Source organism: Felis catus, chromosome C2 (assembly GCF_018350175.1).
Source record: "Felis catus isolate Fca126 chromosome C2, F.catus_Fca126_mat1.0, whole genome shotgun sequence".
In the NCBI taxonomy this organism is placed as follows: Eukaryota; Metazoa; Chordata; class Mammalia; order Carnivora; family Felidae; genus Felis; species Felis catus.
The window spans coordinates 49,000,648-49,023,255 of record NC_058376.1 but is presented as its reverse complement, the minus strand read 5'-3'; the positions used below and the strand labels follow the sequence as shown (position 1 = coordinate 49,023,255).

At 34.9% G+C, this 22,608-nt stretch overlaps 2 protein-coding genes across 11 annotated transcripts in view; both read left to right on the top strand.

Annotated features, from left to right (window-relative positions):
- Positions 1 to 16,708, top strand: part of SENP7 (SUMO specific peptidase 7) — a 155,601-nt gene extending 138,893 nt beyond the window's left edge. For all 7 annotated transcript variants that reach the window (XM_023260102.2, XM_023260100.2, XM_023260099.2 and 4 more), the window contains 8 exons: positions 3,336 to 3,458; positions 7,324 to 7,416; positions 8,057 to 8,181; positions 10,059 to 10,111; positions 11,540 to 11,589; positions 11,684 to 11,752; positions 12,698 to 12,848; positions 14,856 to 16,708. In XM_023260102.2, the coding sequence (XP_023115870.2) occupies positions 3,336 to 3,458; positions 7,324 to 7,416; positions 8,057 to 8,181; positions 10,059 to 10,111; positions 11,540 to 11,589; positions 11,684 to 11,752; positions 12,698 to 12,848; positions 14,856 to 14,993 (802 nt within the window). In that variant the 3' untranslated portion in view covers positions 14,994 to 16,708. The remainder of the gene's footprint in view (positions 1 to 3,335; positions 3,459 to 7,323; positions 7,417 to 8,056; positions 8,182 to 10,058; positions 10,112 to 11,539; positions 11,590 to 11,683; positions 11,753 to 12,697; positions 12,849 to 14,855) is intronic.
- Positions 16,709 to 18,187: 1,479 nt separating this feature from the next.
- The window catches only part of IMPG2 (interphotoreceptor matrix proteoglycan 2), an 85,076-nt gene continuing 80,655 nt past the window's right edge, over positions 18,188 to 22,608 (top strand). For 2 of the 4 annotated variants that reach the window (XM_045036859.1, XM_045036858.1), the window contains exons 1-2: positions 18,188 to 19,350; positions 19,811 to 20,062. In XM_045036859.1, coding sequence (XP_044892794.1) covers positions 19,266 to 19,350; positions 19,811 to 20,062 — 337 coding nt within the window. In that variant the 5' untranslated portion in view covers positions 18,188 to 19,265. Of the gene's footprint in view, positions 19,351 to 19,810; positions 20,063 to 22,608 lie in introns of those variants that run through there. The other 2 variants (XM_045036860.1, XM_045036862.1) reach the window with 2 other exon arrangements.

Sequence of the window (22,608 nt, the reverse complement as noted above, 5' to 3'; positions counted from 1 at the left end):
ATTGTTTACGTATACTAGCCTTATTCCAGTCACTCAGGCTCTGAATCTCTATCACTAGCCCTTCATCTCAGATACTGTATATTTGACCTCTAGAAGTTTGATCTGGGTCTTTTTTAATATCTTATACCTAGGGCCTCCATGAATTAGGGGGTTTTCCAGCCTGTCTGGTAAGAACAGGCACTATTCTTGTCACTGGCTCATTCCCTCTCATCTTTTCAGGTAGTTCTCACCCCAGCATTTTCCTCACACACATGCAATGGTCATTCTTCTAAATACTTGAGGAGGACTCTGTAGATGTCTGGAGTTCTGTTTATCTACGACTCTTCCCTTTTTAGTATGCTGATCTGTAAATTCTAGCTGTCTTGGTCTCTCCTGACTTTCAGCATCTCAATGTGGAGTCTGCCACCTGGGTTACTCCTTCCTGTGCTGCCACCTGGAAACTACCAAAACAGTAAACTGGGGCATGAGTGGAGCTCACCTTGTTTATTTCTCATTTCTCAAAGACCACTCTTCTTTGTTGCCTGATGTCTAGTGTTTTGAAAACTATTGATTCACATGTATTTTGTGTGATTTTTCGCTTCTTTCATCCAGGTGGGTAAATCTGGTCCCTATTGTTCTGTCTTGGCTGGAAGCAGAAGTCTTCATCATCATTGACTCTTCACCCTTCCTTCCCTATCTGCATACTCAGTTGCCAATTTTAGTAGATTCTGTCTTTCAAATTCATTTATTCTTTTTCTTCTGTCATCATGATTTCCTAGTACTTCTTACCTGAATTGTTATTCTGTCTTTTTAACTAGTGTCCTTGTATTTTTTATCTCTGTTTTCCTGTGCATTAGGTGTATTATGACCACCAGTATTCTTCTTAAACCACTCTATGAATGCAGTTCCCATTAGAAACTTATAGTAATTTCTTATTACCTGTCAAAATGAGTTCAGACGATCTGGCTTTTGAGAGTCTTGATAATATGACACTAATCTATCTCTTTAGCCTTTTACACATATTTCATAGTCCAGCAAAATTGAATTGTAAACAGTTTACTAAACAAAGCCTATTCTTAGTCACTCTTCTGCCTTAATGCCCTGCTCTCTTGTTTCTTGGAAGACTTTCCTCTTTATCTCAACCTGTGGAAGTTTTATTCCTCTTTCATGGTTCCTCTCAAATGGTACCTTCCTCAAAACTTTTCCTGATCTTCTAAACAGATATTATTCCCATAATACTCCATTTGCATCTTTTTTATGTTACTTATAATATTTTTCTTTATTTTTTTAATGTTTATTTAATTTTTTTTTAGAGAGAGGCAGAGCATGAGCAGGGGAGGGGCAGAGAGAGAGGGAGACACAGAATCCAAACAGAATCCAAAGCAGGTTCCAAGCTCTGAGCTGTCAGCACAGAGCCGGATGTGGGGCTCGAACCCATGAACTGCAGGATCATGACCTGAGCCGAAGTCGGACACTTAACTGATTGAGTCACCCAGGCACCCCTTATTTTGCATTATTTTACAGTTAGTTGGTGATTTTTATTTTTTTTAAAATTTTAATGTTTATTTATTTCTGAGACAGAGAGAGACAGAGCATGAGTGGGGGAGGGGCAGAGAGAAAGGGAGACACAGAATCCGAAGCAGGCTCCAGGCTCTGAGCTGTCAGCATAGAACCTGATGCGGGGCTTGAACTCACAAACCGTGAGATCATGACCTGAGCCGAAGTCGGTCGCTCAACCGACTGAGCCACCCAAGTGCCCCAGTTAGTTGGTGATTTTATGATCATTCTTATTCTAAAGGTTAAGCATCTTATGTCTTTTTTTTTTAAATTTTTTTTTAAGGTTTATTTATTTTTGAGAGAGAGAGAGACAGAGCGCAAGTTGGGGAGGGGCAGGGAGAGAGGGAGACACAGAATCTGAAGCAGGCTCTGAGCTGTCAGCACAGAACCCAATGTGGGGCTAGATGAACGGTGACATCATGATGTGGCCTGAAGTTAGAGGCTTAACCAAGTGAGCCACCCAGGCACCTCCATCTTACTTATTTTTGTATCCGTATAATAGTGCCAAATTTATATTTGGTGAGATGAACTGGATCATATTGTTAGTCTTTATATGTTTTATTAGAATTAACGAATACAATTCTATTCCTAATTTATTTCCAGTAGTACTTTTCTGTATTTCCTATTCACTAAATTACCTGTTTCTCTGTCTCATTGACTTATTTTCAGAGAGGATTCTAACTTTAGTGTTGTTTTTTTTTAAGAATTTTTTAATGTTTTTATTTATTTTTGGGAGAGAGAATGCAAGTAAGGGAAGGGCAGAGAGAGAGAGAGAGAGAGAGAGAGAGACAGACAGACAGACAGACAGAATCAGAAGCAGGCTCCAGGCTCTGAGCTGTCAGCACAGAGCCCAATGTGGGGCTTGAACTCAGGAACTGTGAGAAGATGACCTGAGCCAAAGTTGGATGGTTAATCGACTGAACCACCCAGGCGCCCCCTAACTTTAGGTTTTAAATGACTTTCTATTTATTTTTTAAATTAAGGTGTAACTTTCAAGTAGTAAAGTACATAAATCTTAAGTGTGCAGCTAGTGAATGTTCACAAGTGTATGCACCCATAATATCATCATTTAGATCAAGGTAAAGAACATTTCCAGCACACCAGAAGCATCCTTTGTGTCTCCTTCCATGTAGCAAAGCCTGTCCATAACCACATTTAAAAAAATGTCAGGTTGTATTTGTCTTCTATGCTTTTTTTCTTAAAGCAATTACAAGGTCATTTTTGAATCTGCAGAGATTCAAAAGCAGAGTTAAGAATAGCAGAGTTCACTAATGTGAAGAGTTTAATCACTAAGTGATTCAATTACAAGCTTATGTTGAAGAATTGTTTTAGTAGAAATGGACTCAGGATTTATATATTGGACATATCTCACAGTAATTAAAATTTTTCTAGATTTATTTTAGGAGTGTCAGAGTTTCAATCTTATCTCTGTGTGGTATTTGATTAATATTTCCTTCTATACTCACTCCTCTGGATTGTAAGCTATATGGCAGCATGTACTACACCCCCTTTCCCCATTTTATGTCTCTAATATAATTATGGTGCTCTGCACATGTTAGGAATTTGATAAGTAATTGTTAAGTAAATGAGTTAATAAGTGGGCATTTTCTGCTTTAAACAATCTTGATGGAAGGTGAGGTAAATAAAGAACAATTTTAGCTGGAATCTGAGCAGATTGCAAGATTGCTTTGAATCTAAGTGGTCATAAAAATGAAGATTTACAGAACACATAAGATAATTGGGGGAAGATTAGGTAAAATCTAAAAATAACTTACTTCTGTGGTTTTGCTGTTTTACAGATATCTTATATTGGAGAAGGCATCAGATGAACTTGTTGAACGAAGTCACATTTTTAGTAGCTTTTTCTATAAATGCTTGACAAGAAAAGAAAATAATTTGACTGAAGATAATCCAAATCTTTCGTAAGTCAGTCTTTCAACGTACTTCATTTTTAAGAGAAAAATATGCTGTGTTGATGCTCCTAGTAAAAAAAACTTCTTACAGTTTTTCCTAGAGTGATCAGTATTACCATTTGTGCAGGCCTTTCAGCTCTTTCTCACCCCACTGTTCTTTTCCCTATCAGAGGAGGCTGACTCTTTCAGGCTGCATTTCCAAGTGCATGTTCTGTGGGGGACACTGGAAGTTGGAGGGCAAGGGAGGAAAAAGTCAGGTTATTTCTTTCTTAACCTCTTTGCATTGGGCAGTGATTTTGGCGGTGGCTCTATTTCCTCTATGGGTCCCATCTTATTTATTTATTTTTTAAGTTTATTTATTGAGAGAGAGAGAGAGCGAGAGCGAGCGAACAACCATGTGCACATGTGAGGGGAGGGGCAGAGAGAGAATCCCAAGCAGGCTCCACATTGTCAGCGTGGCACTCAACACAGGGCTCAATGCGGGGCTCAAACCCAAGAATCGTGAGATCAGAACCTGAGCCGAAATCTAGAGTTGGATGCTTAACTGACTGAGCCACCCAAGTGCCCCTATATTTAACTTATTTGATGGCTTCCTGTTCTATTTTATGTATATAGAAATTGATGGTTGGTACCATGCATTTAATCTTATGTTTTGTTTTAAGATTACTAGTCATTATTTGGCATAGCCACCTAGAAACTGATGAAATGAAAGCAAGTGGATTCTGCTGTGGTTTTAAATTTTAAAGTAATTTTTTAAAATTAGAAGTTACATGTTTGATCATATATAAAAGTAATATAAAACAGTGTTACATAAGTGGCATATTCCAGGGTAAGACATATATAAGGTACTAAGATACTATACTTCATATCTTATATACACACACACACACACACACACACAGTTGACCCTTGAACAACATGGATTTCAACCATGGGAGTCCATTTATATGCAGATTTTTTGGGATAAATACAGTGTACATGTATATACTGTAAATACTGCAAATGTATTTTCCTTATGATTCTTTCAACATTTTCTTTTCTTTAGCTTACTGTATTATAAAAATATATAATACATATACCACAAAATGTGTGTTAATTGGCTTTATGTTATCAGTAAAGCTTCTGGTCAACAGTAGGCTATTAGTAGTAGTTAAGGTTTGGGGATCCAAAAATTATATAGGTGGATTTTTTTTTTTTTTAATTTTTTTTTTTTTCAACGTTTATTTATTTTTGGGACAGAGAGAGACAGAGCATGAACGGGGGAGGGGCAGAGAGAGAGGGAGACACAGAATCAGAAACAGGCTCCAGGCTCTGAGCCATCAGCCCAGAGCCTGACACGGGGCTCGAACTCACAGACCGCGAGATCGTGACCTGGCTGAAGTCGGACGCTTAACCGACTGCGCCACCCAGGCGCCCCTATAGGTGGATTTTTAACTCCATGGCGGGGCTCAGTTCCCCTATCCCCTCACAGGTAAATACTTAGGTTAATGCTTGGCCTGATATATATGTAATTAGTTATCACACAAAGAATTTCTACAAATCAGTAAAAAAATAAGAAGATAGCCACAAAGCAGAGTGGTAAGGGGTATAAACCTTAATGGTAAATAAATCTCTGACAAGACACTCCAACTACTAGTGTAAGGGAATTGCAGACTAAATGATGCACAAACTCATTACTGTGGATTATGAGATGCTGAGAGATCTGGCTTCTGCCCGTCTCCCTACTCTCACCTCATGACATTCTTTCTCCTCACTTACCCTCCTTCAGCTCAGCCTTCCTCCTTTCAGTTTTCAAATATGCTAAGCTCTTTTCCTATTTTCTGACTGAAATTTCTTCTCCTGGCACTTTTTTTTTGTATTATAACATGGTTTGTGATCATTGGTTTGTTTGCTTGTCCTAAGGTTAAACTTCATGAGGTCATGGACTTTATCTGTCTTATTTTCTACTCTGTCCCAGTGCCTTTTGCTCAGTGCTTGTAACATACTAGGAGCTCGAAAGAGAATAATAATATATTTTATTGAATGGGAGAGAACTCTTAGACATGTAATTAAAGATCTTCCAAAGAGTTAGGAACTGAGAATAAGAGATTATATTGTGTTTCCCATAACCTCTCCCATTCTCCTTGTTCCATCTAGTGTCTAATATAGCAATCAAATAAGTCCAGTATGATCAGGAAATCAAACACCAACATAACAAAACAAAAGAAAACCAGGTGTCTATCTTTAAGATTTTCAAATGGAAAAGCAAATTAATAGGCTATGCACTATTTGAAAATAATTGTTCATAATCATTATAATGATTGGGTCATTCTGAAACAAAATTCAGTAAACATGTGACTTCTGATCATTTTATGAAGTTAAAGTCTACATAGTGTCTAATTCCTACCACCTTTTATTAGCTCATTCTAAATTCCATCTTCTCCTAATGTTTACTCCTGTGAGTATGGTTAAATATTCAGATGAACAGGGATGGGACAAAGATTTCTTTTCCTATATTACTTGGTATATAAATATAAAACAACTTATTTAATTCCTTGCATAAAAAGGAGGTTCTTGGGGGCGCCAAGGTAGCTCAGTTGGTTAAGCCTCTGACTTTGGCTCAGGTCATGATGTCACAGTTCATGGGTTTGAGCCCTGCATCAGGCTCTGTGCTGATAGCTCAGAGCCTGGAGCCTGCTTCAGATTCTGTGTCTCCCTCTCTCTCTGCCCCTCCCCCGCTCCAGCTCTGTCTCTCTTTGTCTCAAAAATACACATTAAAAAAAAAAAAAATTCTTGGAGGCCCTGAGCCAGAAGTTACACACCACCTCTTTTCTAAAACTTTTTTTTAAGCAAGACTTTGAAAGTCTTTTTTTTTAAGTTTTACTTTTTAAATGTTTATTTTTTTTAATTTTTATTTTAGACAGAGCATGAACAGGGAGAGGGCCAGAGGGGGAGAGAGGGAATCTTAAGCAGGCTTCATGGTCAGAGACTGACGCTGGGCTTGATCCTATGACCCTGGGATCATGACCTGCGCCAAAATCAAGAGTTGCATGGTTAACCAACTGAGCCACTCAGGCACCCCCCTTAAAACTTTTTTTTGATATTCAAACTTGGTTTAATATCTTCCTTCCTTATTTTCCTGATAAGATAAAGAAAAGAAACAATTATTTGTGTGTCCTAGTTCTTTCCTAGGTGGCTTTTCTAAATGCTATAACATAATTCCTTTGTGTCCCTTATGACACTTATATTTTAGTCATGGTTTTTTTCTACCCTCTTCATTTTGTGAACTCCTTAAGGGCAGCGTGGGTGATTTTTATTATTTATTCTTAAGAACCTAATAAATCTATGTTGAAGAAGTAAATGAAAGATGGACGAATAGTGGGTATTTTCAACTCATTGTCTTATAATTTCCTTATATATAAAATGAAAGGAGATGACTGTCATCTTTAAAAAAATCTAAGAATATATGCCTCATTCCTCCTGTTAACTTTAACACCTCCCTCATCACAGGTATAACATTTAGACAATTCTTTTAAGGTTTAATGATAATATTTTTATCATGCCCAGATGGAACTAAAGTAAATAAATAGGTTTAGCTGTTTACATACACTTACTGAGCTATTTTTGGAGTCTATAAACCATTTTATAAATTGCTCCTTCTATTCTATCTATGACATTGTTTATAAACAGTCATTAAGTTTAACAACAATTAGAAATTAATGAAAGGAAATGAGTATTATATATCTTAATATGCATTAAATATTATATATCTTAAAGAAGATGGTTAAGTAAACTGAATCTCACATTTTTCAGTGTATAAAAATGACTCCTGAAATCTGTATCTTCAATTTTTAATTTTTTATATGTAAAATACATGTATCTTTCATATTCCCAGAATGGCACAGAGGAGACATAAAAGAGTAAGAACATGGACTCGTCACATAAACATCTTTAACAAAGATTACATCTTTGTGCCTGTAAATGAGTCGTGAGTATTTCGGATTATTTAAAAACAAAATTGGAGAGTACAGAAAAAAATATTTTGTGCATTTTTAGATTAATAATCAGTAAAAGGTATGGGTATGCATCTCAAGTACTATGTTTAAATTTTCCAAAGAAGTAGCTAAAACTATGAGTGACTATATTAGATTTTGGTTTGACAAATGGTCATAATGTAAATATAGTAGAAAAAATAAAAATGACAAATGCCCATAAGACTGTAATGACTGAGACATTGAATTTTTCTTTTTTGGGCTCAAAAGAATTTCTTACTAAGTAAAAGATGAAAAGATTTTAGAATAAACCTTAAAATATTTAAGAGAACAAACTGTTTAAGCACTAACAGAAAAAAGATGATGCTATGAGTTTATTTATTAAAGCAGTTCTTCAATAGGAAGCACTGATTATATGAAAGTAAATAAATTTGAAATAACTCAGATTTTACCCTAAGTAGTCTTACTACTCATTTAATTACTTTTGGAATGTGTGGTCCGTGTTATGTCAGATATTACAGTGTAGTTAATTGGTATGAAGTTTGTTTTACCCACTTTCTCAGCTGTAGATCCAAAACACATTGCTCTGCATTGTTTAGATTTCGTGTTATTAAGATTGTGTTTCTTTTTCAACAGATCTCATTGGTATCTTGCTGTCATTTGTTTTCCATGGTTAGAAGAAGCTGTATATGAAGATTTTCCACAAACTGTATCCCAGCACTCACAGGCTCAGCCATCTCAGCATGACAACAAAATAATAGGTGGCAAACTTAATGTAGATACTGTTTTTAATGATGATGACAACAGTAGAATGATTATAGTGAACAATATGAGGTTAAAAGATGATATATATATATATATATATATATATATATATATATATGTGTGTGTGTGTGTGTGTGTGTGTGTGTGTGTGTATGTGTATATATATATTTGAGGGAGGGAGGGAGAGAGAGAGAGAGACAAGGGGGAGGGACAGAAGGAGCCAGAGAGAGAATCTGAAGTAGGCTCCATGCTCAGCACAGAGTCCAGTGTGGGGCTCGATCTCACAACCATGAGATCATGAACTGAACTGAAATCAAGAGTTGGATGCTCAACTGACTGAACTACCCAGGAGCCCTGGTGGTAGTATTTTTTTTTTTTTAATGAAACTAGTAGAAAAAAATAAGAAATCTGAAATTTTCATATAGATGCCCAACCTCATGTATAGACAAAATGTAATTCTTAAGTTATAATGTTATGTCAAGTTTTATCATAGCATTTTTTATAAAATAATCTTGCTAACATGACTAAGAATTCATACTATGGATCTTCAGGCATAGACCAGTTCAGGTCTTTGGCCTCCTTTGTTAAGTTTATTCCTAGGTATTGTATTCTTTTTTTTTTTTTTTACTAGTAGAGAAACTAAACCAATTATCAAAAACCAAAGAAAAAAATCAATGACCAGATAAATTCACAGATGAATTCTACCAAACATGTAAAGAAGAGTTAGTGTCTACTGTCTTCAAACTATTCCCCCCCACCAAAAAAAAAGAAGAGAGGCTTCCAAATTGATTCAATGAGGCCAGCATTACTCTGATACTGAAGCCAGACAAAGACACTAAAAAACAAGAAAACTACAAGCCAATATCCCTGATGAACACAGAAAGAAAAGTCATCAGCAAAATATTTACAAACTGAATCCAAAACTACATTTAAAGACAGTTAAGTGGGATTTATTCCAGCTATGAAAGGATGGTTCAGTATCTGCAAATCAACCAACGTGACACATCACATTAACAAATTAAAGCATAAAAACCATTTGCTCATCTTAAAAGATGCAGAAAAAGGATCCATTCATGATAAAAACTCCCAACAAAGTGGGTTTAGAGGGAACATAGTTCAGCAGCATCATAAAGCCCATGAATGACAACCCATACCTACATCATACTTATGGAGAAAAGCTAAAAGCTTCTCCTTTACGATCAGGAACAAAGATGTCCACTGTCACCACTTTCATTCAACATAGTACTGAAGTCCAGCAATTAGACAAGAAAATAAAGAAAAGGCAACCAAATTGGTAAGGTAGAAGTAAAATTGTCACTATTTGCAGATGACATGATACCATATATATATATATATATATATATATATATATATATATATATTCTTTTTAGTGCAATTGTAAGTGGAATTGTTTTCTTAATATCTCTTTCTGCTACTTTGTTATTAGTATATAGAACTGCAACAAATTTCTGTACATTAATTTTGTATCTTGCAACCCTACTGAATTAATGTATTTTAAGAGTTTTTTGGTGGTGAAATCCCACATTTTTTCTCAATTTAAATGAACACATTTCTTGTTAATGCTAGTAAACTGACTAGGTTTACTTAAAATTCTTAAAATTCTTACTTAAACTTCAGGTCTCTTAAACTTCTTCCATGATTTTTCTTATGTTACAACCCAAATGTTAATTCAGTAAGCAAATAAGCCTACTTATTTTGAGAAAAAAAGAAAATTACATGTTTTATAGCTGTAGTCTAAGCAGTAGGCAGAATATTAATAGCCATTGCCATTAATACTGGTCCAAACCACATCTAGATACTTGATATTAGATATAAAATAAGCACTCATTATTGCTTTATTATTTCTAACTAGATAATGATGTACATACTACTTCGACACTGTCCTTGGGCACAGAGGATTCCCAAGTAAGTGTGTTCTTTATAGATATGAAAGAAGGAATCTTTTCTATTGTTATTTTTTAGTTTTTATTTCATTTATTTCCACCCTGGTCTTTATTATTTCCTTCCTTCTACTACCTTTGGGCTTTGTTGGATCTAACTTTTCTAGTTTCTTTAGGTGTAAGGTTAGATTGTTTATTTGAAATTTTTCTTATTTGTTGAGGTATGCCTATGTCACTATAAACTAACCTCTTAGAACTGCTTTCCTAGCATCCCAAAGATTTTGGGCTAATGTGTTTTCATTTTCATTTGTTGCCATGTAGTTTTGTGATTTCCTCCTTGAGTTCTTTGTTGACCCATTGGTTGTTTAATAGGTTTAGTCCACATTTTTAGGTTCTGTTAACTTTTCTTTTTCTTTTTTCTTTTCTTTTTTTTTTTTTTGAATGTTTATTTTTGAGAGAGAGAGAGACAGAGCAAGAGCGGGGGAGGGGCAGAGAGAGAGGGAGACACAGAATCCAAAGCAGGTTCCAGGCTCTGAGCTGTCAGCACAGAGCCTGAGGCGGGGCTCGAACTCACCAGCCGTGAGATCATGACCTGAGCCGAAGTCAGACACTCAACCGACTGAGCCACCCAGGCACCCCTAACTTTTCTTTTATGGACTTCCAAACTGTTATGTATGGTCTAGATTTGGTGTCTTAATTGATTAAGGTAGCCACCTAGCGATTTTTTTTTTTTTTTTTGTATGTATAGACAGTAGCAGCCTTGCTATCCTGGCAGAGGCTTATGTCTTTACTGTTACTGGTATAGGGTGGGCAGAAGAAAGGAAGTTTCCTTTTCTGTTCTAACAGTGGCACAATAGGAGACCTTCTTGCTTGTACAACAGTCTTCCCAAATTAAGTTCCTTAGACCAACTGTTGTTAAGATGCAGAGTATGATAAAAAGGATTGTAAGGTCAGTTAAGTTGGTTAAACTCTGTGTCCTATTCATCTCTTAAAGATTCACTGTTACATTAGAATAATAAAGGTACTAAGAAGTTATGCATTAAAGAATTCTGCTTAAGTTTGGCCTGTTGTTTCCCAGATTTGTCTCCAGTGACATCATACATTGAGTTAGAGAATGTATGTAAAGGCAGGTTAAATTAACTTGTTTATCTTTGCTTGAGATGGTAGCTCTGAATAGAAGTAATTAAAGTTCTAGGTTGTTTTTTAGGCTATGTCAAAGTTCTAGAACTTCTTGAAGCTACATGTAAAAGTATAAGATACTGTTTCACTAGTATAAGAAAATAAATCAATGAATTTCTGAAAAAACAACATTGGCTCACTTTAGATGATGAAAAGGACTCTTACTTGAAATTTTAATTTCAGAGTATTTCAAACATTTTAAAGATTAACTGAACACTAATGTATTCAAACTGGTTTTAATTGCAAAGCCATAAAAATTCCTGTTTTATTTCAGAGTACCGAGACAAATATATCAGTACCAGTACCAAAGAAAATGTGTAAAAGGTAGGTACATGCTATAATAATAGTTTTCTCAGATATTTAAGTTTAATTCATGTACAAGTATGTACATCTTGATTTCTTCTTTTGATTTTCATAGGCCATGCATTCTCATACTAGATTCCTTGAAAGCTGCTTCTATACAAAACACAGTTCAGAATTTACGAGAGTAAGTAATGACAATTTTTCTCTCAGTCTGTTATCTAAAATCTCAAAAATTTTGAAGCTACGATATTTAAGAATTACTGAAAAGACTGTATCAGGAATTATATTTTATTATGTATTTAGATGAGGTCTACAATCTAATCAATAACATCCCCTATTGTATGTTAATATTAATATTAATTAATATTAATTAATTAATATTAATTAATATTAATATTAATATTGTATTAATATTAATACAATATTGTATGTTAATATTAAAGCACTAATATTTCTCAGATAATAACTTGTATATATTGAAAGTAAAATCAAAATTTGTATTCATAACTGAACAAAAAGCATAATTTTACAAAGGAGCGTTGCAGCTATTAGTGGTTATCAAAAGTATCATTTTAGAGAAAATAAGAACTCTTTCACCTTTTTGTTACTTCTGTGTGTATATATTGGGGCGCCTGGCTGTCTCAGTTGTAGAGCAAGCGTGTGACTCTTGATCTCAGGGTCTTGAGTTTAAGCCCCATGTTGAGTATGGAGCTTACTCAAAAAAAAAGGGGGGTTGGTATTTGTGTGTGTATATAAGTGTGTGTGTGTATATGTATGTGTGTAATTTTGTAATTACTGTAGGATCTGGAAACAACTGGGAACTCAAGTTTTAAAGTAATTTATTAGTTTAGTAATTAACAAATTTAGTAATTTGTTAGTAATATAAATGTGCTTATGTGTGTGAGTTATGAAAGTTGGATTGTTGAAAAAAGTCTAGCTTTTAGTTAGAAACTCAGATGATCTTCTTTTAAATAGCAACCCTTGAAGCCTCACATATTATAATTTGTACTGTTAAACTTGGAAATTTGACTTGAGGCAACACATTTGGTAGCAAATATTTTCCATCTTTGTGTTGAATAATAGTAAAGAGATTTCTACTAGAGTCACTCTACTTTTTTGATGATTCAAGGTATTTAGAAGTAGAGTGGGAAGTTAAACGAAAAACTCATCGTGAATTCAGCAAAACAAACATGGTGGACCTATGCCCTAAAGTTCCTAAACAAGATAATAGCAGTGATTGTGGAGTATATTTACTGCAGTATGTGGAGAGCTTCTTTAAGGTATGTAAAAATTCTTTATTCACAGTTACCAGCATATAATTACAAATTACTGGGCAAACAAAGAAGCAAAATATTACAGGTAATCAAGAAAGAAAAAGTAAATCACATATAATCCAGATATTAGAGTTATTTAATGGATAAGAACTTTAAAATGGTTTGAATAATACGTTAGAGAGAATAGAGTGAACAAAATGGATGAAAAGATGGAACCTGCTAAAAAAGATCACGTGGGTATTCTACAGCTAAAATTTCATAATAATATATCTGAAATTAAGAATTTATTGGCACTGGGGTGCCTGCATGGCTCAGTTGGTTAAGCATCCTTCTTCGGCTCAGGTCATGATCTCAAGCCCCGTGCTGAAAGCTAGCTCAGAGCCTGGAGCCTGTCTTCAAGATTCTGTGTCTCCCTCTTTTCTGTCCCTCCCCTGCTCAGGCTGTCTCTCTCTCTCTCTCTGTCTCACAAATAAATAGAACATAAGAAAAAAAAAAGAATTTATTGGGACTTGTGATGAATACTCGGCGTTGTATGCAAGTGATGAATCACTAAATTCTACACCTGAAATTAATATTATACATATATTAACTAACGAATTTAAATAAAAACTTGGAAGAAAAAATAGGAACTTATTGCTTGAGTTTAATAGCAGACTTGGATGTAGCAGAAGACAGGATTAGAATTAAAAAAAAAAAAAAAGAGCAATGGGGCACCTGGGTGGCTCAGTTGGTTAAGCATCTGGCTCTTGATTTTGGCTCAGGTCACAATCTCACAGTTTGTGGGTTCAAGCTCCACGTTGGGCTCTGCACTGACAGTGTGCAGCCTGCTTGCGATTCTCTCTCTCTGCTCTCTCTCTCAAAATAAATAAACTTCCATAAATGAGTAAATAAGTAACAAATAAATAGGGCAATAGAAAGTATTCAACTGTATTTGAGAGAGAAAACAGAATGTAAAGAACAGAATAGACAAGTGTGATGTGAGTAAAAAATTTGAATTTACATGTAATTGGAGTTCCAGAAAGATTAGGTTGGAAGAGAAAGGCAGACAAAAATTTGAAGGAAAAATTTCAAAACTAAAAGACCCATATATTCAAGAAGCTCAGAAAGCCATAAGCTAGATGAGTACAGTGACAAGCATGAGTGTTCTTTTCTAGCTCATCAGCCATGCTATAGGTAACAGTATTGAAGACATTTTAAAAGCAAGGGACCACTCTTTGCTTTTTAAACCGTCAGCTTATTACTTCAGTCATTACCAGGGTTACTTGTGAGGCCCCTCTCCTCTCTCTGGAGGTCAGGGAGGCGAGACTGAAAGTTCCAACTCTCTAATTACATTGTTGGTTGTCTTGGCAACCAGCCCCATTTTTTTTGGTGTGGTGTTATGAAGGTGGGTACAGAAGCAGGGTATTTTTGACTAGAAGCTTGCTTGGAGAATTCTTTTTTTTCATATTTATTTTCTTTATTCTGAGAGAGCATGAGTGGGTGAGAGGCAGAGACAGAGAGACAATCCCAAGCAGGCTCTGCACTGTTAGTGCAGAAGCCAGCACGGGGCTCCTTACCATCCCCTGCCCAAACCATGAGATCATGACCTGAGCCGAGATCAAGATTTGGACAATTAACTGACTGAGCCACCCAGGTGCCCCTTGCTTGGAGAATTCTTAAAGGTACTTTCAGCATGTGAGGGTTATAGTATACAGTTGGAACTTTTGATATAATTGGGGAGGAATGATAATATATAGTTTTAGGTGAATTGTATAGTATGTGAATTCTATCTCAGTAAAGCTGCTATTTTAAAAAGTTAGCAATTTTTCAGGGTGCCTGGCTGGCTTAGCCAGAAGAGCATGTGACGCTTGATCTCAAAGTCATGACTTTGAGCCCCATGTGGGGTGTAGAGAGGACTTAACTTAAAAATAAAAAGCTAAAAAAAGTTAGGAATTTTTCATTTCTTGTAAAATGAAACTAAAACAAGTTTGAATTGTCCTGCTAAAGGGATTTCATTTTCTTTTCTCTCATTAGGATCCTATTGTTAATTTTGAACTTCCAATTCATTTGGAGAAATGGTTTCCTCGTCATGTAATAAAGACCAAACGGGAAGATATTCGAGAGCTCATTTTGAAACTTCATTTACAGCAACAGAAGGGCAGCAGTAGCTAGTTAATCTGTACAAACATGACACAGATGTCCTATAAGATTACTGGAAAGCTGCTTACCAGCATTTGTGTCAGTCAGCTCACAGAGAAGAAAATAACTTGTGGTAGTTTTATAAGTCATTGAACATTATTTAAAATAAGTAAGATATATTATTAGATTGTTGGGATCTGGTAGATGTAGTGGAAAATGGGGGTGGATATAGAGAAACTTATTAGAAATTAAACTTTCATAAATATTTGATATTTTTCTGATCAGATTTGCTTCTGATTATGCAAGAGCATATGTAAATGTGGGAATGTTTTTGTAGATGATAAAACCAAGTGATCTGTACTTCCATATAACTGGGAGTTGAGGGGAGTTAGGTCCTCCCTGGTGCCAGCCCCAGTGCTTGTCACATTTGTTGACAAGTCACATTATATTGTAATACTATTCTTTGCGGCTCAAGCATGCAATATGAATACTATGTATTTTTTTAAAGAAGAATTTAGTATTAAGGCTTCAGAAAATGCCATTTACGGCATCCTTTCTGTATAGTGTAAAAGAAGACATGATGTTAGGAAGATGATTGAAATTGACTCTTTCAAAGCGCAGCTTATTTTTCTCAGTTGCTAAATGGAATTGTTACTCTGCTGTGATTGTTACATGTTTTCTTTTTCTTTTGATGTCATATATGGGGATCTGGGAAATTAGTTCATTCATTCAGAATGAAATTTGGAACAAAAAAAATTTAGCTACCCAACATAGGTTTTTACAATGACATATGTAGCTCAACATAGTTCTTTGAGGTAATAGCTATATCAATATTGACTTCTATTCTGATATCCTAGAATATACGTACACACTTTCTGTAAGTATCAAAGATAAAATTGATGTCCTCATAACTTTAATTAAAGAATACCCTCAAAATCTTATTTATTAATTGTTAGAACTAAATATATAATTTTATAGCTCTGTTTACCCAGTATTTATCTGCAAAGTCAGATTGCTCGAATTGCTTTTATATTTTTAAATTGTAGTTTTTAGAGACCTATGATCCCTATGAAGCATAAGTTTTTATTAAATGTTTAGGGAACAGTTTTGAATTCATGTGATGATGGTGGTATTATATGTGATTAAACACTTTACAACCTTTTAATGTTATCAGGAAAATTTTGAGGGGACAATTATATTGTATTTTCTCAGATTAAAAAACCATGTTTTTTAAGAATATTATTTTAATCTTCTGTTTTAAGTATCTCTTGGATTTATATTGTTAACTGTATATAAGGCAGTGAAGCAAAGGCAATTTAAGATGAAGCTAAAAATTGGAACATTTTATTTCAAAATCATGTGAATTTGAAGTTGTCAGTTAAGCCTCAGTATTTTTGAATTTTTGTTAATCTTGTCACCATCTTTATATTGTTAAAGATATTTGTCTTTTGGGGATTTCTCAGAAAGATGATTATAATTACATGATTTTATTCCCAGTATGTGTGTGTATGGGAGGGGATTTTTTAAAAATGACTATTAATTATTTTGTACATCTAACTTTGGGAAAGCAAGTATGTAATACATCTTCATATGACTTCTTAACTTTTGTGTTTGTATGTTTTTCAAAGGTACCACTGTCCTTTATCATGTTTTGAAGATTGTTTAAAATTCATTTTCCTAAATTCATGTGGAAATAATGTGTTGAGAATATCAACATTTTATATTAAACATGTTTCCAATTCATCAAATTAAGGTGTAATTTTCCTTTCTTAAGAATCATGAGCCATTCTTAGAAATAAATTGTTGAATTTATAATACCCAGTGCATCTCCAATAACTGATGGTTAGATGAATTTTTCTTTCTGCCTTAACAAGCATATAGTTAATTTGATTGTTCAGGAGACATTTTTGGAGCATGTACTATTAGCAGGCAGTTTGCTAGGTACAAAACAATGAACCACAGCTTTTATTCCTGAGTCATTTATAGCTAATGGGAGAAATGGACATATGCATAGTTTTAATATTACTGGTAAAAACGATCATAGAGTTTCTTGGGGGCTCAGGAGGGAATTCAGCCTTGCTGCATGTGTGTGTGTGTGTGTGTGTGTGTGTGTGTGTGTGTGTGTGTGTGAGAGAGAGAGAGAGAGAGAGAGAGAGAGAGAGAGAGAGAGAGAGAGAGGGAGAGGGAGAGGTGGCGGGGGAGAGAGAGTGAGATGTGGTAGAGAGGTAGTAAGAGGGTTGTCACTGGACAGGGAAAGTCTTCCTAGAGAAGATAATATTAATTTTAATTTGCAACTCTTGGGATAAACAAAAGTGGTAGCTTTTTTTTTTTTGTCATATCTAATCACTTAACTAGGATTTAGGAAAAGTTTAATGCCTCTTATAATCAGTTTGTTTTCTTTTTATGTTACGGGGGAAATAGGGTTCTTGTCATACAGAGCCATTTCTAACCTGGTTCTAATCTATGTGCTGTCCTCATCTTTCCACTGTCACCTGCTTTTTAATTCTATAAAATTACTCATTTATGCTGTAATTGCTTTTGGCTTAATACCAAGCTTAAGCCTTTTACTCATAGCAAATTATCTTGGGTTTTCTTTCTTTCAGTAATGTTTATTTGGAAATGTGCTGAACTAAAATAAATATGAAATGTCATCTGTATTCAGTATTTTTTTTTTTTTTAATTGTGAAAACGACCTGTAATTGTTGAACTATGTCTGGACTGGGAGAACTGTGAGTGGACTTGTATACTCTGAAGGCTTGCTTGACTGGAAGTATATAAAACCTTATGGGAAATCATAGGCTTTTCCTTCCTTCTGTAGAGTCTCTTGTAACTGAACTTGATCTTGTGGAAATTTGGGAACATTGTCCAGGAGCTGCTAAAAGACAAACTTCTGTGGGTATGTGGCTTCCCTGTCTACACCCACCTACCTGGTCTCTTCTCTTAAAACTGAGTACATCCTTTTGAGGGCTGAAGAAATCGGGGTTGACTATTTTAGAATTCTCAAGAGAAATGTGCTTTAAATCTTTACAAAACTTTTCTTTTTTCAGGGGCTCCTGGTGGCTCAGTCGGTTAAGTGTCCAACTTTGGCTTAGATCATGATCTCACGGTTCGTGAGTTGGAGCCCCGCATTGGGCTCCCTGCTGTCAACACAGAGCCTGCTTCATATCCTCTTCTCCTCCCCCACTAACGTGCATGCGCGCACGCACACACACACACACACACACACACACACACACACACACACACTGTCTCTCTCTCTCAAAAATAAATAAAAACAAAACTTTTTTTTCTTTTTTTAGAGAACTTCTCCAAAGACACAGGACATAAGATGTAAATCCAGTGCTATTTGATAGTAAATCCTAGCTTCCACAGGGACTTTGACTAGTTTAATTGCTTTTTACTAGGTTTGTTTGATAAAAACAACTGCTCTAATACAAAGAATTTTATCTAGTCCCATTGTGGTAAAAGTTATCCTTTGTTGGTTGCGAGTTCCTCACGTACATAAACATTCTGGGCCTCATGTTTAATAGCTAATTAAGCAACACAGTTATCACGTGGCTGTCATTAATATTGTATGATTAGTATGTGCCAGGCAGTATTCTGATAGTGCGTTTTCTGTGTATTAACAAATTTAATCCTCACAGCAGTTCTATCATGAGTTAGCTTTATCTTCCTATCCCATTTTCTATAAAAGGAAGAAGTTATTAAGTGGTTATAACCAAAGATTTTCAAATTTCTAACCAAGCAGAGAGATTTGAAAGACAGTAACTATGACAAGACTAGAGCTAGTTTTGTGTGTAGCTCTGTATTTCTGAAGTAGATAGGTATAGTGAGTCTGGGCTTACAAATTATATGTTTACAAATAACAGGCCCTAGAAAAACCCAAAGTACACGTGAATCTATCAGGTTCAACTAGTAGATTCAGGAAAATTGTAAAGCTCAGTGAATTATATGTGAAACATTATTTTTAAGTGGACTGTCTGGTAATGGCAAAGAACGTGTTTGTAAAGAGCTTAGCTGACTGGATTAGAATAAAGAAATTGTCTCTCTCCATCTGTTCTAATTAGCTTATCTCTTCTGCTTTCATAGCGTGCTGCTTCTTTCAGAAAAGAAGTGAGAGGTATTTTGAAAGGACACCATTTTTATTTAAGCTAATTTACAATGGTTTTGGAATGGTTGTCAGTTTTCAAAGATAAACTTTGAAATGTTAGACCTTTTCTATAATAATTCGTTACTGGAAGTTTCAAGGCTTTTTTGGGTGCTCAAGGATTTTGGCCTCTCCTTATTCCTTTGATTTTGGCCCAAATGATTATGTTTCCTCATTTTGGGAAGATTTCTCTGGGTATTTTGATATTTGTCGTGATAGAAGGAAACCTTCCATCATTAACAGGTATTTAAAAAGCTTTTTAATTTTAATTTTTTATTTTTCTTTATATCTCTAGTGTATTCTCTTTAACATTATTTAATTTAATATGACCATTGTAAGAACTTGAATCAAATACTACTCTGTTAGGCTTTGATATTGCTTCATTTAAACTTTTAAAATCTCTCAATATTTTTGGTTTTCCTTTTCATTAGTAATTTCTTCTTCAGACTTACTTCCGCTTATTTCTTGTATTGAAATTGGATATATAGTTGATTTTAACAACTAAGAATCTTGAAATAAAGGAGTAGGAATTAGATGGAGAAAAGATTGACTGCTCACTCCTCCCCTCTTAAGTATGCATGTTTACAATTTGAGCATTGACTTCAAAATCCAAATGTGGCACAAAAGTCAGTTTTTCTTTGTTACTTTTCATTCTGTATCTTCATTCATTATCAGAAGACTTGTCTATGCTTTCACTATGTAGCACAAACCTACATATCTTTAGAAGATATCCAAGAACCCAAGAGTGCAGTTTCTTTTGGCCTGACTGACAAGGAATCCGGGGAGCCTTCTCATTCTACTGAAAAGAAATTACCTTTGGACCACAGAGAAGCTGAGAAACAGTGGTTGCTCAGAAGAAGGCGATCTATCCTGTTTCCTAATGGTGTAAAAACCTGCCCAGATGAAAGCATTACAGAGGCTGTGGCAAAGCATGTAAAGTACTTTAAAGTACGAGGTAAGTGAACATCCAAACCTTGGGACTCCGTGATGAAATTCAAACATACTCCTAGCATGTTGTTGTATCTTGTTAAAATTCAGAGTATGTGATAATTTAGACACGGAGCCAAATATTATCTTTCTCTTAGCTATGGAAAAAGGACTTGCTATAAGTATAGTATTTATATAGCTTCAGAGGAAAGTTTGCATTAAGAGAGGAAATGGCTTAAATCTTTGAAGCACTTCAAAAATACCAGTTTATGTTACGGGAAGATTTAACTATTTTTACTTCTTCATTAAGTAATTAGTCTAAATATGCCCACAAAATATATTTACCATGGTATACTTACCTATTTGGCTAGTTACTTTATGTACATGAAAATATAATACATGTCTATATTTTATAGTTTAGACATTCTGCAGATTCATGCTGGTTATACTCTGGTTGGTACACATAAACCTTATATCTAAGATGATGACAACTCTCACAATAGACCCTAAAGCAACAGAACTAGGATTTTATTTTTAATTTAACAGTATTATCCTTGATTGAATACTTTTTCATTAGGTGAATTCATTCTGTTTCTTAAATTTACTATCTTAAATTTACTAACCAAAATTGCTTAATTGACCATGATATGTCCCTCAGATTTAAACGATTCTCAAACTTTGCTTTTTTGCTGCTAAAGAGACAATGTGATACGATGGATGTGATGCTAGTAAACTAAAGTGGAGGTGGATGATTAAATGATAGTGAAATCAGGCTAGTTCATTTATGTATGTTTTCAACAAATGTTTGTGGGACACTTGCCATTTTCCATATGTTGGGCTCTATGAACCTTCAAGTCTAAGCTGCTACTTTATCTTCTCCTTTTTTATTTTCCTCCGTCTTGTCCTTCCCCTCCTCCTCTGTCACCAAAGCAAGCGATTGATTCATTCATTCATTCATTTATTCATTTCAGAGCTAGTGTTTTCTGTTTTAAGTTGTTATTTAAATTCCAGCTATTCAACATACAGTACAGTATTAGTTTCAGGTATACAATTTATGCGATTCAACACTTAACATACAGCACCCAGTTCTCATCAGAACAAGTGCACTCCTTAATCCCTATCTCCTATCCCCCTACCTATCTCCCTACTGGTAACCATCAGTTTGTTCTCTATAGTTAAGAGTCTGTTTCTTGGTTTGCCTCTCTCTTTTTTAACCTATGCTTATTTGTTTTGTTTCTTAAATTCCACATATGAGTGAAATCACACGGTAATTTGTCTTTCTTTGACTACCTTATTTTGCATAGCATAATACTCTCTAAGCAAGTGTTTTTAAAATAAAGTAATACCAGATATTACATATATAAAATTTTTTTGTTAAAATAATTTTTTAATGTTTATTCCTTATTTTGAGAGAGAGAAAGAGAGACCGAGTGTGAGCGGGAGTCAGGCAGAGAGAGAGGGAGACAGAATCCGAAGCAGGCTCCAGGCTCTGAGCTGTCAGCACACAGCCTGACGCGGGGCTCGAACTCACAGACTGCGAGATCATGACCTGAGCTGAAGTTGAAATCTTAACCAACTGAGCCGCCCAGGCACCCTTAATTTTTTAAGTGCCACTGTATTAACACATTTTTTAACATTTTTTAACATTTACAACTCTTGATTATACTGTGAGATTATCAAACATTACTAAGCAATAAGCTTCCCTTTTACTTTTGTAATGGAAATCCATTGATTCTGACTTTTGTGTATAGGGCAAGTGCCAGAAGTGGCAAATTCCAAAGAGAGTGGGAAGAGAATAAAAGACTGAAGATGAATGGGAATGACAGCTCATAACTTATCAAAACGTTATTTCTATTGCCTTGGTTTTTCCTTTTAAAATAAATAGATCAGAATATCTAGGTAGATGCTGGGTAAGTGGTGAAGAGGAAATAACCATTTAAGCAATGTGGTTATATCTTTTAATTTCTTTGCTCTGATGTTTATAAATTCAAGAGATACTATTGAAAAAGAAGCCAACAAAAAGAAAAGCATTCCTAGAGTAATTGATTTTAAAATACAGATGCTATGAATGGGACCATTAGAAAGGGACCTCACAGACCTAAAAGACTCGGCACAGCACATCAGGACTGTAACAGTGTTGATATAGCTATTACTGTCATTGTAAAGAGTAAATATTTTATGTTTTTGAAAATTAGGAAAAATGAATATTTCAGCAAAGGTCTTGAAGAGATTTTGTAGGGATAATTGGATTATGCCCTTAGAACCAAATATTTGGAAATTAGAGGAAGAGATCCATTCAATGTCCAACTGAGGATCTTAGCTCTTTCTACCAAGCTAATTCATTGTAGTGGTTTGCCCAATTTTTCCTTAATAGAGAATTTGGCTTCAGTTGCTAGGTGGTGTAACAAATTTGAAAAATACCTTCATTTAAGCAAGAAGCAACTGCATTTAACCTAATGATTTGTGAAATTAAACAGATATTTAGGGTGCTTGGGGTTGAATGCAGTTAATACTCTCCTCCTACTTTATTTTTTTTTTAAATTTTTTTTTTAATGCTTATTTATTTTTGAGACA